Source organism: Budorcas taxicolor, chromosome 15 (assembly GCF_023091745.1).
Source record: "Budorcas taxicolor isolate Tak-1 chromosome 15, Takin1.1, whole genome shotgun sequence".
In the NCBI taxonomy this organism is placed as follows: Eukaryota; Metazoa; Chordata; class Mammalia; order Artiodactyla; family Bovidae; genus Budorcas; species Budorcas taxicolor.
The window spans coordinates 59449580-59464026 of NC_068924.1; the positions used below are offsets into that span (position 1 = coordinate 59449580).

At 40.4% G+C, this 14447-nt stretch overlaps 1 protein-coding gene across 1 annotated transcript in view; it reads right to left on the reverse strand.

Annotated features, from left to right (window-relative positions):
- The window catches only part of MPPED2 (metallophosphoesterase domain containing 2), a 208154-nt gene that overhangs the window by 189499 nt on the left and 4208 nt on the right, over positions 1 to 14447 (reverse strand). Inside the window, exon 2 of the mRNA XM_052652834.1 lies at positions 12632 to 12880. Within this exon, the coding sequence (XP_052508794.1) occupies positions 12632 to 12759 (128 nt within the window). The 5' untranslated portion in view covers positions 12760 to 12880. The remainder of the gene's footprint in view (positions 1 to 12631; positions 12881 to 14447) is intronic.

Sequence of the window (14447 nt, forward strand, 5' to 3'; positions counted from 1 at the left end):
GTTTAGGGCAAGAGTTTCATGTTTCAGATGTGCAGTCAGGTAATCCGATCCCATCAGAGTTTTAATGGCTTCTAAAGAATCCAAAGTGTTAAATCCTTTTCCCAGCCTCCCCCAGAGCGGTCTGATGGTGCTTTTTTTTCAACCTCCATTCCTCTCCATCCAGTCTTTCACTCTCATACCCAAACTGTTTCTAAATCTGAAACACCAAGTTAATATTCATTTCTTCTGATTGTAATCAGTGTTCTAAAACGGTGCACCTACCATACATACTCCCTTTAAAAAAACACTGAGAGAGAAAATAAAACAAATAAAGGAAGTGGAATATGTAGAAAGGGGGTTTTATTTCAGGGGCAACACCATTATCAGGAGACCTTCCTTCTAAGCCTGGGAAGAACACTTTCTGGTTCTGCAGAAACCAAAGGCAGCAGACCCAAGCCAATTCCTCACCTCCAGGAAAACGCACATCACCAAGAGCTACAGTGTTCATTAAGGCTGTGTCCCTGGCTATCAGCAGGTTAACAAAGACTAAGTCCCTACCTCGCAGTGTGGGAATCCCTTGGGAGACAGCGCGACCCTAAATGCGTTAAAAGTGCTGAGACAAACAAAAACTTCTCAACAAGAATAGAAGACACACCCAGCTTCACGGCAACCAAAAAACTGATGGTGAGGATGAGCCACGTGGCACCATTAAAACCCTGCTGAAGTTCAAGTGTTGACGCTGTGGGTACAATCCTGGTAAACAACGGTATTAATAACAATAGTTACCAGGCACTGAGCATTGGGACACGGTGCTAAGTGCCTTATTCTGTACTAAGCATCATCTAATATAACCTCCACCATTACCTATGGGCACATATATTATGATGATCACCACAGTAAAGATGAGATTCTAGGAGCAGAGTCTGTAAGTGAACACACACAAAGGGCACCTGGGTAGACAGCCAGGATTATGGACATACTTTTGGGGAACTTCTTAAATGATAGCAGTTTTTATATCTTTAAATGTGCCTAGATTTCTGCTTAGCAACAACCACTCCACTCCCAAATTCTCCTCTCCAAAATACACTCATGCATTCTTTCGTCTCCTGTTCTGCTGACTGCTTTGTTAAGTCCAGTGGTGATTCCAGCAGCCCGTGGTAGAGCACCTCTCAAAGCAGCGCTGTTTGTTTATAAGGTGACACAGCCCTCCCTGCAGAGTCTGGGGGCGTGACTAAAATCTACTAATGGCCAGAAAGCTCATTTCAGTTCTACACTTGACAAAATAAACACCTCATAAAGGCAGGTAAGCAGAAGCTACTTTCCACTTTGGACTGCTCTGTCTTAATAACCTTTGAAAGCAAGAAATCCACTGTGGGGAACAGGCTCTCGCACAGAACACAACACACAATTATGTCACAAAGAGACTGAAATAAAAGCACAACTCCCTATGTAAAGTTTGTTTGTTTCTTTTTCGAAAGGGGTTACCTTTCACCAATACAAGCCATTCCTAAATTGCAAAGGTTCTTTTGCTGCAAATCCTGGCCACATTAGCAAGAACAAACCCAGCCGGCATGAAAAACCTGGGCATTTGAATTCCGTGAAACCAGTTCCCAAAAGGGCTGACTTTCTCCCCCTTCTTTTGTCCACAGAAAATGAAGCTCCACTTACACGTTGGGAGGAAATATTTCAAAACATTCCCTTTTTTCTCAAAGTGCAGAATTTATGGTAACAGATAATTAACAACAAATGACAAACAATGTGAGCAGTAAAGGTCCCAGTTTGGTTGCCAAGATGATGGTATCGAATTCCAAGATAAACAGTGGAGCGTGCCGGCTGCCATTAACGTGGTGGAGGGGTCGAGATGGAGAGATGCAAAACAGGCCAGCCATCCAGCACAGAGGGGCAGGGACACGGGGGGCCAACCACCTCCCACGCGGTTACTATTTCCCTTCTGAATTCTCAAGAGCCTCAGCGGACGAGGGGGTGGTACTAGACTCACTCTTCTGTAAGGAAAAGGACACCTACCTCTGCTTTTCTATTTCACATGGAGGGGGAGGAGATTCTTCTTTGAACTGCACTATGGAAGAATTAGGAATTAATATCCTTCAGTAGTTAATACCTCCTTCCTAGTCTGTCAGTTCTTCCCAAAGACTTCCCCCCTCCTCACTCTTCTTTTCTCTAAGCTGGTAGAGACAAAATAGGTTTCAGGGCATCCAGCTGTGCCCAAAATGTGAGGGTCAGGAACAAAGTGAAAACAAGTTAACTGTGCAAGTCAGAACCGGAGCACAGCACATGGTAAGTCTCCTAGAGAGGGCAGACCTTGGGCAGCGGACAGTTCAGATATTTTTACATTTCTCAAAAACCAGTTCATGGTTCACTATTTCTCAAATGGATTTTTTTTTTTAAATATTGAAACACAAACCTAAACTTCTGAGTTACCCAAAAAAGTCTAACAAATTGTTCCGTCTCAGGGATCAACACAGGTCAGTGTATCAAAAATTTCAATTCTGATCCTTTCAAATGCTGGATTCATTGGTATGTAGAGTTGGCATGCATACTCCAAAAAGCCAAGGTGAAATTTGTCTTATCTCCCCGCTGACTGATGTTCAGGGATGTGCTGACATACTCCTGGCGTTCAAGTCAAGCCCAAGGCCAGGGACATCATAACTGCAAGAAAGAGTTAGAATCTAATAATATACCTGCCAGGCCCTCCCTCTCCTTTTCTCTCTCTTCTTTACGTATACCACTACTTTCCCTCTTCTCCATAAAACGTGTATCTCCTCATTATATTTCCTCCACACCCTAGCAGGACCAAAGTACAAAAGTTAGTACTTTTAAAAAAAATGGAATATTAAATATAAGGCAAAACTAAGAGCAATGAGTATCTGTGATTATTAAAAAATATCTGTGATTATTAAAAAATGCCTCATACAGTCTGACAGGCTTCTCTGAAGTCTTAAGGCAAAGCAAAATGAAACAAAAGGGGGAAATTTTTCCAAAACTCAGGACCAAAATAGAGCTGGTAGAAGGTCTATGTCGTAGCAAAAGGCTAACTCAGGAAATTAGAGAAACATGCTGAGGCTGCTTAGCTGGTGGGAGACTTCACCTTTTTTTTTTCTTAATTTCAGTTTTAAGTCTTTGGGCAAAACACATTTTAAACTAAGTATACAATATGTAAACGGTTTGAAACTTGGTCTGTGGCCCAAATACCTAAAACTAAATACCACAAGTAAACCGCTTTTCTTAGCCAATCAGCAGAAATGCCAAAATAGTCCACCGAAAGATGAGAAAAGATATTTTTCTTCCAATTGGAGAATTATCAAATCTGTTCGCTGGAAGGTTTCAGAGACTGTCTATTCAGAGAAATAAATGGATTTGAGTAGAGTTCATGTTATGGTGGTAGGGCACCATAATCTTTTAAGGAAACCACTGCCAACAAATGAACCTCAAGAAGGGTTTAATTCTCACATGAAATTTTAAAGTTCAATACTAACAAGTTCTGAAAATTTACCTCTTTGCTCTATTACATGGTGCTAGTGTTTTTCTGTTTTGTTTTTTTTTCAACTAGTGTCAAGAGCTTTGCTATTTAATATAAAAACATGAAAATTTAAACCAACTAGAGGAGTTTATATTTTTGATGTGTGGTAAAGGAAAAAAAAATTAAAAGCCTGCAAAACAGCACATTTTCTTATTTGCATACATTTTACCCTTTTACAGAGACAAACTGAAGGAAAAAAAATCCTCAAAGCAAAATAAAAGAAAAATATGCAGACCCAAATACTGCAAAGGCCAATAAATTCAACAGTTTCCTCTCTGCAAAGTTAGTGTTTCTATACAGACAAAGCCTTTAAGTGTACTTTTTACATTAAAAAAAAAGGCAGACTAACATGGTGGTCTGGAAAATCGTGGCAATTTTGTCCACGATTTGATATTGAAATAATAGCCTAATTATGCCAGGATAGCTACTGAAACATCCAGTTTCCAGGATGCTAGGTAAGTTTAAAAGGGAAGGAGACATGGGAAGGAGAGAGCGAAGAAAACACTGAAGAAGATGAAAAACAAGCTGATGCACACATTCCGAGACTCGGTGAGTTTTTTCTCCTTTTTGGAAATAGTTCAGAACTACCTAGAGCTTGTTATAGGAGAGGTGGCAGATTTAATTATTAGCTTTGTTTTCATATCTTAAAATCTACATCTTCACAGGCTCTAAATCTTAGAACTGAAATTAAGTACGTTTCAAATACAGACTCCCTATTATAGTACTCCTTTCCTGGTTAGCTAGTCTTGTCATTTTTGTCTATTTTTATCAAAACATCTCCCTGAAAGAAATATTTTTTAAAAATTGTACTCAGATCAGGAGATAAATTTAATCCATAAGGAAAGGTGATTAACAATTGCCCTGTTTCAGGATATGCCAATCCACTGACTGTAGCCACACTTCGTATGAATCTTTTCTCTCTATAAAAGTAGGTAACTGTTTCAGGATTTGAAATCCAGGCATACCATAGTAGAAAGAATCGGCTTTGTCAAAATTCTTTACCCTCCCAGAGAGTCAAGGAACCAAAAACAAATAAAACTACTCAGTTATGCAACATATAGCTAAATTTCTAAGAACAAATCCATATGGGACAAAAAAAAAGTCTAATTTTAGGTTGCCTTTTAAAAGCAAAAGAAATCAACGGAATAGGAAAAAAAGTCAGTTCTAAAATGAAGCCTAAACTGTCATGGACCACGAGACCAGTACCCTCAGGGAGCATAACAGGAAAAAGAACTTATTTTTTAAAAGAAATGAGAAAGGAAAAGAAAAAACACCCTGTGTTTGTACATGAGCACAAACCAAAAGGGCCATTCAGCATCTCCAAGATGAATTTCAGATTGAAAACATTAACAAAAATTATGGCCATGCTAATGTGCAGGCCAGTGATAAATTTGTAATGAGAATGAGAAAGCGGCTTACCAAGAGAAAAATGTTTAGATTTTTTTTTTTTCACACAGCTAATGCAACCCAGCTCTTCGACAAAGAATGAATTTCTACCTTGTGGGTACTGTGCAATTTTACAGAGCCCCAGACAATCACTCATTCATTGATACTCCTCTTCCTCCCTGTGTGACGTGAGGGGTCACTGGTCTTCTCCTCCAATGTTACCCCCATGATGTCTCACTATGTAGTCTTTCCCTACAGAATATCACTAATGATGAGGGATTTGTGTTCTTTATTTCAAACAGACTAAAGGAAAGAGAAGAAAAGAGGAAACCCTAGGCGGCCAGGGTAGGAAGGAATGATGCTAAAGTGCATCGAGTGCAATGGCTGGTGAGGAACTTAAAATTCAAAGATGCTCAACTTGCTCAGGATCACAGACCTAATTAGTGACCAAGACAGGACCAGAATCCAGGTTCCCTGAAATACTGTCAAGTAAGTCATCTGCGAGAGCAAGCTCTTTATTTTCTGATACTGTACACTTTTCTGGCTTCCAAGAATGACCTTGACGGCATTTCTTAAATAGATCGCCCTCCAGTTACAGGACTAAGAAGTCAGCAGCATCTGTGGCCTCACATCTTCACATACATGAGCAAGCTGAATGATATCAAACCAAGGAACAGCCTTTGGTCTCTACCTGGATTACAACATAGAACAGAAGAAGGTACCACCCAAGGAAGCTGGGCCCGAAGAAAGCAGATTTACAAGAGAGTGAGCCTTCAACGCTAACTAACTAAAAGCAGAAGGGACTGCAGACAAATCACATTCTTTAACTAAATGTTTTTTATCATAAAAGCATTATATAGTTCTTATAAAATAGACAAAAGTTTATAAAATAAAAAGTGTTAAGATCTTTACCTATCATTCCCTCCCCCAAATTTATTTGTAAATTTATTCCCTACAGAATCCCCAATAATGTTGATATTTATCTTTTTATACATTTTGAGATTTTTTTTTAACCAAATGGCATCATTCTCTAACACTCTTCTGTAACCTTCTTCTTACATCTAAGGATAACTATTGTGTTTAGTCACTCAGTTGTGTCTGATTCTTTGTGACTCCATGGACTGTAGCTTACCAGGCTATTTTGTCCATGGGATTTTTCAGGCAAGAATACTGGAGTGGGTTGGCATTTCCTACTTCAGGGGAATCTTCCTGACCCGGGGATCAAACTTGTGTCCCAAGCATCTCTTGCATTGGCAGGTGGAGTCTTTACCACTCTGCCACCTCGCAAGTGCCAAGGATAACTAATATAGACCTCAAATAAATATTTATTTCCTACCCCTTAAGAATAAAACTTCAGATTAGACAAAATCTTGTAAGAATTTGGCGTGGGATGATCACCTAGATACCCTAAAAGCTTCAGACCATTTTTGATTAGCAATGCCCAAGCAAACACTGACAGACGCTCTAAAATGCAACAAAGCAACAAGGACAAGTTGGACTTGTCAAGTTTCACACAAGCAGTTCAAGAAAAAAAAAGCTTTTAACACTTCATGCTCACCAGCTAATGGACAAGACCAGAAGTATGATCACAGCATTTATTTACCAATGCTATCTTCTGGGCACTATGTCATATACATCATCTCAAGTAATGCTTACAACCATCTTAGAGAGTCATTGAACCCATTTTACAGATGAGAAGATGGAAGTTCAGTAATCCAGCCCATCATCACCTAGCCAAGCCAGCAACTAGTGAGATCAGCCTTCGGATAGAGATCTCTGACTTCACACCACAGTATCAGCAACCGTGTGAACACTGTCCTCATTCCCCAGCTCAAGCTATGCCGTTAGTACTCAGTCCTGGTTAAATCCAGTTAACTCTTAAGGCTTCTATTATAACCACTAAGGTCCATCTAGTCAAAGCTATGGTTTTTCCAGTGCTCGTGTATGGATGTGAGGGTTAGACTACAAAGAGAGCTGAGCGCCGAAGAACTGGTGCTTTTGAACGGTGGTGTTGGAGAAGACTCTTGAGAGTCCCTTGGACTGCAAGGAGATCCAACCAGTCCATCCTAAAGGAGATCAGTCCTGGGTGTTTACTGGACGGACTGATGCTAAAACTGAAGCTCCAATACTTTGGCCACCTGCTGTGAGGAAATCAGGAAAAGACCCCGATGCTGGGAAAGATTGAAGGCAGGAGGAGAAGGGGATGACAGAGGATGAGATGGTTGGATAGAATCACTGACTTGGTGGACATGAGTTTGAGCAAGTTCCAGGAGCTGGTGATGGACGGGGAAGCCTGGCGTGCTGCAGTCTGGTCCGTGGGGTTGCAAAGAGTCAGACATGACTGAGCAACTGAACTGACTGACTGACTGACTTAATGTTTCTGTTTTAACCACAGCCATAGGTAGAGAGCCTAAGATATTGATAAGGCTACGAAGGCTGGAGACTAGCACAAGTGAATCCAAGCCACTATGATTCTACAGGGAAAAATTAGGTGACAACACTCAGCTCTCCAGATTCCTTGTCCCCTTGGGGCTGACAAACCCATGAATAACTCGAGGTAGGTGAGACATCTCAACAGGCACGAAGTCAGGGCACAGAGAAAGACAAATACTATACATTTTCACTTACAGGTGGCATCTAAAACATAAAAGGGCAAATACAGTAAAACAGAAACACAGACACAGAGAACAGACTGCTGGCGAGAGGCAGAGGGAGGGCCAAAACGGGTGTGGGTGACTGAGAGGTGCAAACTATTAGGTATAAGATAGATAAACTACAAGAATGCAATATAATAACTTTATATGGAATATAAAGTATAAGAATATAGAATTACTACTTTGTATATCTGAAACTAATATAATTTTGCAAGTCAACTGTATTTCAATAAAAAATTTAAAAAATGGAAAAATTTTTAAAAAGGGGTCAGGGCACCTTCCAACACTGACACCTAAAAATTACACCCAGCCAAGTTTGCTGCTATGGGTTCCCCGATGGCTCAGCGGGTGAAGAATCTCCCTGCCATGCAGGAGACACAGGAGATGTGGGTTTGATCCCTGGATTGGGAAGATCCCCTGGAAAAGGAAATGGCAATTCACTCCAGTATTCTTGCCTGAAAAATGCCATGGACACAGGAGCCTGTCGGGCTACAGGCCAATGGGTCGCAGACATGACTGAGCAACTAAGCACAGGACAAGTTTGCAAGTAATGACTCCTTGAGGAAGACGGGACAAAACTTACCAGTGATTTTCTTATTTATTCATTTATCTATACTCCACTAATTTTCAAAATGAACTGAGACAGAATAAAAACGTGCAGAATCAATAAGATAATCATCAATGAGAAGAGTTAACAATTATTGAGTACAGACTATATACTAAGCATTCCTCTAAAAACTTTACAAATAATAATGTTTTTAACCTTCACAACAACCTTTGGAGATAGGTGCTACTTTTATCATCTATATTTTAGAGATGGAAAAAAAGAGAAGTTAATACATTTCTCCACAGTAGGTTATGCAGCTAGTAAGTCATGCAACCAGGTTTTAAACCCAACAATCTAATTCCACTGCTGACACAGACCACTATACTACACTGCCTCCTCAAAACAAATGTAAAAGAAAAAAAGTTTAGTAAGATTCCAGGGATGTTGACAACTAAAGCCACAGACAAGAAAGTATAAAGTATCTAAAACTGAAAATAAAATTTAATTTGAGCTTCCTAGCAACCAATCTTGAAAGAAAAAGGTGAGGCATTAACCTCAATAGGATAGCCAATCATCCTGGTTTGCAGGGGACTTGAAGGGTCTCCCAGGAAGTGCGACTTTTGATGCAAAAACAGATATGGTTAGATACCTTACTAAAGATGTTTTACAGTACTTAATTAGGCCTCAGACAATGTAAAACATACAAAATCTTGGTGTTTTGAGATCTACACTGATTCCTTGAGCACCTTCTCCCACCCTCACTGAAAATACTAAATAAGTTTCATCATTAAAAATACTAAATAGCATTCTTCTTGGGGAAGATGACAGGGCTGTAGAAAAATGAAGCCCTGTTAATTGCTGGTTTTCAACCACCACATCTATCAGTATCTTTAAGAATCTGGATAAGAGGGGCTTACAAATTCTGGGTTCAATTCTGCCCTGCCAACTTCAGCTGTGCTTTAATTTTCTTTCCCAAGGTCATATGGGATTGCTTTCTTTAAAAAAAAAAAGAAAAAGAAAAAAAACTTCCCTACATCACAGGCAGAGATGCAGACCAGTGATTCCTAGAAGGCTTGGTGACAACCTGTTCAGAACTCCCAAGTGGAACCAAACCAGGACCATGTGGTAAACCCTTAATGCCAGTTGAAATGACAGCTTTGAAATCAATGATGAGGTTATGAAGATGGGAACTGGGTCTTATGCAAGTGTGTTCCCCTCACAGCACATCCAGCAAATAAATGTCCTAACTGCAATCTTAATCTTGGTATGTCAGAGCTAAAAGTGTTCATATTTATCATTTGGTACAAATGTTTACATTTACTGAGAGAGAAGAGAAAGTAAATTGTCCAAGATGGGTCACAAAGCTAAGGTGCGACAAACTAATTAAATGGGAAGTGAACTATTTCTTAACTAAGTTAACTAAACCTCAACTAGGTTTCCTGAAAGAAAAAGATCACTTAACGGACCAGCACTGTGACTCCAATCCAGGTGATCTGTCATGGGTCTCTATAGATGTCAGTTGGAAGTGCAAAAGGAAAGCCAATGTTTTAAGAAACTCATGCAAAATAAATGAGCAACTATTCAAGAAGAAAAGACAAAATACCTTTAGGGAGAGGAGTAGAGCTCTTTTGTCTTTTAACCATGACATGTTAAAAATTTTAGAAAAATTGAAGAAATTTTAGACTAAATATTTTATAGGTATTTTCCAGCCAATTTAGGTTTCTATTTACTCTGGGCAATCTTTTTAGATATAACATGATCATATTTAACAAAAAAACCTGAATGCCCAGTATGGGCTGATCACTGTGCTAGGGGACCAAGCGTGGAAAAGAAAGGTCAAGGAAAAGGTTATAACGTATACATTCCTTCAAACAACACTGAGTGTTAAGACTGATCAGAGAGATCCCAATGAAAATCTCCAAATCTCAATCACAATTTTTCAACACAATGCACAATCAAGTCCATGGATCGATCAAGTGATCAATCAATATTTCTAAACACCTGTCACCTGCTCAATCCTTGCCTTGAAAAAAAAATGAATGATACAGGACTTCCCTGCTGGTCTAGTGACTAAGACTCCGTGCTCCCAATGCAGGGGTCTGGTTCGATCCCCGGTCAGGGAACTAGATTCCACATGCCACAGTGCCACAACTAAAGATCCTACGTACCTCGATGAAGACTGAGGAGCCCACATGACACAACTAAGACCCAGCACAGCAAATATATAAACAAATGTTAAAAACTTTTTTTAATAAAACAAACCTATCCCAGTATTTTTAAAAAAGAAATGAATGATATAGTTTGAGAGAGACGGTAGGGAGAACAGGGGGTAAGAGAGAAAAAGAGAAGAATAAAAATGGAGGTGGTCTGGTTGGAGGAAAATATCAAGTGATGAGACATGTCATGTCGGTGGAGGTGGGAGGTGGATGGGCATAGTCCCTCTGGACTGGGGAAGAGAGAAGAGGTTTCCTAGATGCAGAGGGCCAAGAATGGACTCAGCAGAGCTGAAATGTGAGCGTCTAAGCTGTGAGAAACAGTCAAGGCAATGGCACCAGGACAGACAGGCCCACGGGGTGCCAGCAGGCATGGCTGGAACAAAAGTGCACGTGGGAAGCCCTCCACCTGCACCTTCTGTTCACGGGTGATGAAGGTGCAAAGGGCAGCTGGAGTTAACCATGGAAGAACTACTACTCCCTGGGAGAAGTTTGCCAAGAGGGCTACACAGCTGTCCAGGCCGCCACTGCAAACTCCACTTTTCAAGCCTTGTTTTCATAAAAGGTATAATTTGATCCTTCAAATTTTTCATGGCTGGATCATGTACATCAGTTCTAAGGTTACATGATTTTTAAAATATCATTGTGCATTCACAGTTCACCAGTGGAATCTTAGGGCTACAAACAAGCAAAGACTAAGCTGAGATTCCCTGTCAGTCGTTTCCCAAGGAATCTGGGGCAAAACATAGTTTCTTTTGCCTGGAAGGAAACAAAAATCCACAAAGTGCTGTGCCATTCTTTAATAGAAATGTTACACCAGCAAAGCAGAGCTCAAGGACTCCTAAGTCCAGTTTGCACACATTCTATAACATATTTGAAGGAAAAGCAATTATTAGAAGCAGAAGAATAAAAGGAATATTTGAAATGAACACACAGTTACTGTTCAGAAAAGCCATTTTAACAAAGAAGTCTTTCCCTTAAAAACTCTTCCTTAAAACCAAGTTAGGAAACCTTCATTATGATGAACATATCCTGATTTAAAGAGAGGATAAAAATCTTAGAAATAGTTTAGTATTAACCATTTGCAAGCATTTCTCTATTTCTTTTTTTCTTTTTTTTTTGCAGAAATCCTATCATAGATAATTGAGTAGCTCTACAGAATATGCAAACTTGCAAAGCAGCATCCTAGTACTTATGGCAATATCCAGGCAGTCAACAGAAAGATCTTTATGTTTGGTTAGTGTTTGTAAATTTGAGGAGAGGGGTTGCATGTATCTGTGTGTGTGTCTGTGTTGGTGGTGGGAGGGAGATGGACTTCCTGGGTTTTTTTTTAATGCCCAAATAAAACAATTACTTTAAAAAAAGAGCTTGTGACTTGGACATGCCCCGAGTTCAGTTTTGCCAGGAATGGCAAAATCAGTCAACAGATCCCTAACCTCCTTTCTCTCTTGACTATACAATGCTTTTCAAAGGGGTTTAGTCCTACCATGAAAGACTCATGTTAGACATTGGAAGGGTCTAATAGAGAATGAGCACCAGGCCTTGAACAAACAAGGGAGATGGTGACCTTTTGACCCTTCTGCTGAAAGCCCAGCACATCCTGTAGCAGAGGAACAGAAAAAAAGCTGGTGTGCACCCAGGTGCTGCAAAATCCTTGCCTCTGGATTTCTCCCACACTTTGTTCCTTAAACAGTTTAAACCGAGACAGGGCTTAAAAAGTATTAGGGAGTGAGGGAAAAGTACAATTCCTGGAACCCACTGTCCCACTGTCCCTTAATCCTTTGTTCCCCATATTGTTCAAATCCAGCAGCATGCTGCACACGTTCTATGAGCAACAGGCAAGACAACAGATTTAGCAGTGGCTGGACAGTTAGTCCCAATTAGGCCTATTTCCCAGCTGAATGTAAAGGGCTGGTGGGGTGAGTTATAGGGGGGAAAAAAACTACAGAAATTTTAAGGACATTTCATCAGGGAAGCAAGCAATGCAAGGTAAATGCAAACTGAACTAGGGATCAGGGGAATCTGCCAAAATTAGCTGTGTGACATTAGGTGAATATCTGAACCTCTCTGTTGTTAGCCACAAAATGCAGGCAACCCCATGAGGGCTCTAAAGATCTAATAGCAAATTATGGTCGACTGTACATACTCTGGAAAGGTTCAGCATTACCGAGACACGGAGGATTCCTCTGAGCCGTGCTTGGAACCACAGATAACCCATCTGTTTGGTGAAGCATACATCTTTTATTCTCCTAGTCATTAGCGACTTTCTAATTCCCTGATGGCTAATTTTTTTAAGTTCACAAGTGATACTTACATATGTACATGTGGCGGCTGGAACCTGCTCTGGTTGATGTTGTAGTGCGTGAATGCCTGGGTGGGATTGGAGCTGTACTCATCCACCGTGATGGTAACTTTGCCTTGAGAAGGAATCCCATGTGCCATCCTTCCTCTCTATAGGCATGAGCAATTCACAACTTTCCAGAGCGAAGGATGGAAGTGGGCATGGTGTGTTTCAGCCAACCTCTGAACCCAAGGATCTACTCATCAATACTGCTCTGCGTTTCTGGAAAAAACAAAACAAAAAAAATGAGGACAAAGAAAAAGAGGATGTTCTAAACAATGTCAGATGTGACACCTGGATGTGAAACTGGTTCAGGAAAAATCTTAATCTGTGTGGTCGCTTCGTGGACAAAACCTTTCCCAACTCTCCATCCAGCACGTACTTCAGAATGGACATGACACTCCAAATGACACGGCTGGCTGCTAGCAAACCATTTCAATGGTGTTCAAACTAAGATTTCCTCTTTAATTATAATTATGCCACTTAACGTGAATTACGGAAAGGCACATCCACAGTTGCCATGGTGTCTAACTATAAATGGTTTGAGCTCGAAGTGGAGAGTCTTCCAAACCTTCCCTGCTAATTGGAATGTTGGTCTGTACAAAGTTGGTGTCACAGAATAATTTGAAACCTCGGTGCTTAGCACAGCCATAAAACACAATGCCAAATGTAAATTTAAAATGCTGTGTTCATCACAGATACCTGTGTGTAACTATGATACACACATAATATATGCACACATCACATATAATTTTTCAGTGGTTCCAAAATACATAGGTACTCAAAGCATGGTATACATATGGATTCCACTCCAGCCAAGAACTTTATGTTAACGCAAATCCTTCTTGCTACATGTAACATAGTTTCTTAAAACCATCCAGTTACTCAAGGGAAAGTTGAACACATCCAGGCTTGGATCACCATTTTGGATGCATTCATTACCAGCCTCTTGAAGACCAGAAGGAGCAGTAAAGAAGGGTGGCCATTGAATCTACCGCTTCACTCCTGCTTGAAAGTCGCTCAGTCATGTCTGACTATTTGTGCCCATATGGACTACACAGTCCATGGCATTCTCCAGGCCAAAATACTGGAGTGGCTAGCCTTTCCCTTCTCCAGGGGATCTTCCCAACCCAGGGATCAAACCCAGGTCTCCTGAATCATAGGCAGATTCTTTACCAGCTGAGCTACAAGCGAACCCCTCACTCCTGCTTGGTGCTGCAATAATTCTCAGTAGCTGGTTTCATCCTTTAAAATCTTTTTCAGCTCATTTCGATTATTTGTATAAAAGACACTATATTATTTCTTGCGCTGGGTTCAGAAATGAGGATGTTTATTTTTATAGCAGTGCGCAAAGACTGAGCAGAGCCCATCACTGCCTCTAAGCTGTTGCAATTGATCAGGGAAGTTTTAAAGAAAGGGACAGCATGCTCCTTGGATACCCTTGGGTTAACCCACACTCTCTAACTTTAAGCGCTCTGCATTACAATACTTTCACCATGTGCACCATTAAGTTCTGGGAATCTTAGATGCTATCTCAAATAAAAATATTTAGAATAATAAGATTAGATTTAAATTTGGCATGAAACACCTTAAATATCAAGCAAAAGGCAGATGGCTTGCCATAGGCCATTTATTTTATTATTTTACAACCCAGGGCTTGTGTAGTCCTCCATATGCTAGCTGAGTGAAGAAATTCCACAGCCTTCTACTCAAATCATTGCCTTCTTCATATTAGCAAAGCAAGCTAAATAACACCCACCTTGCCTATGTTCGTAACACACAATGGGGC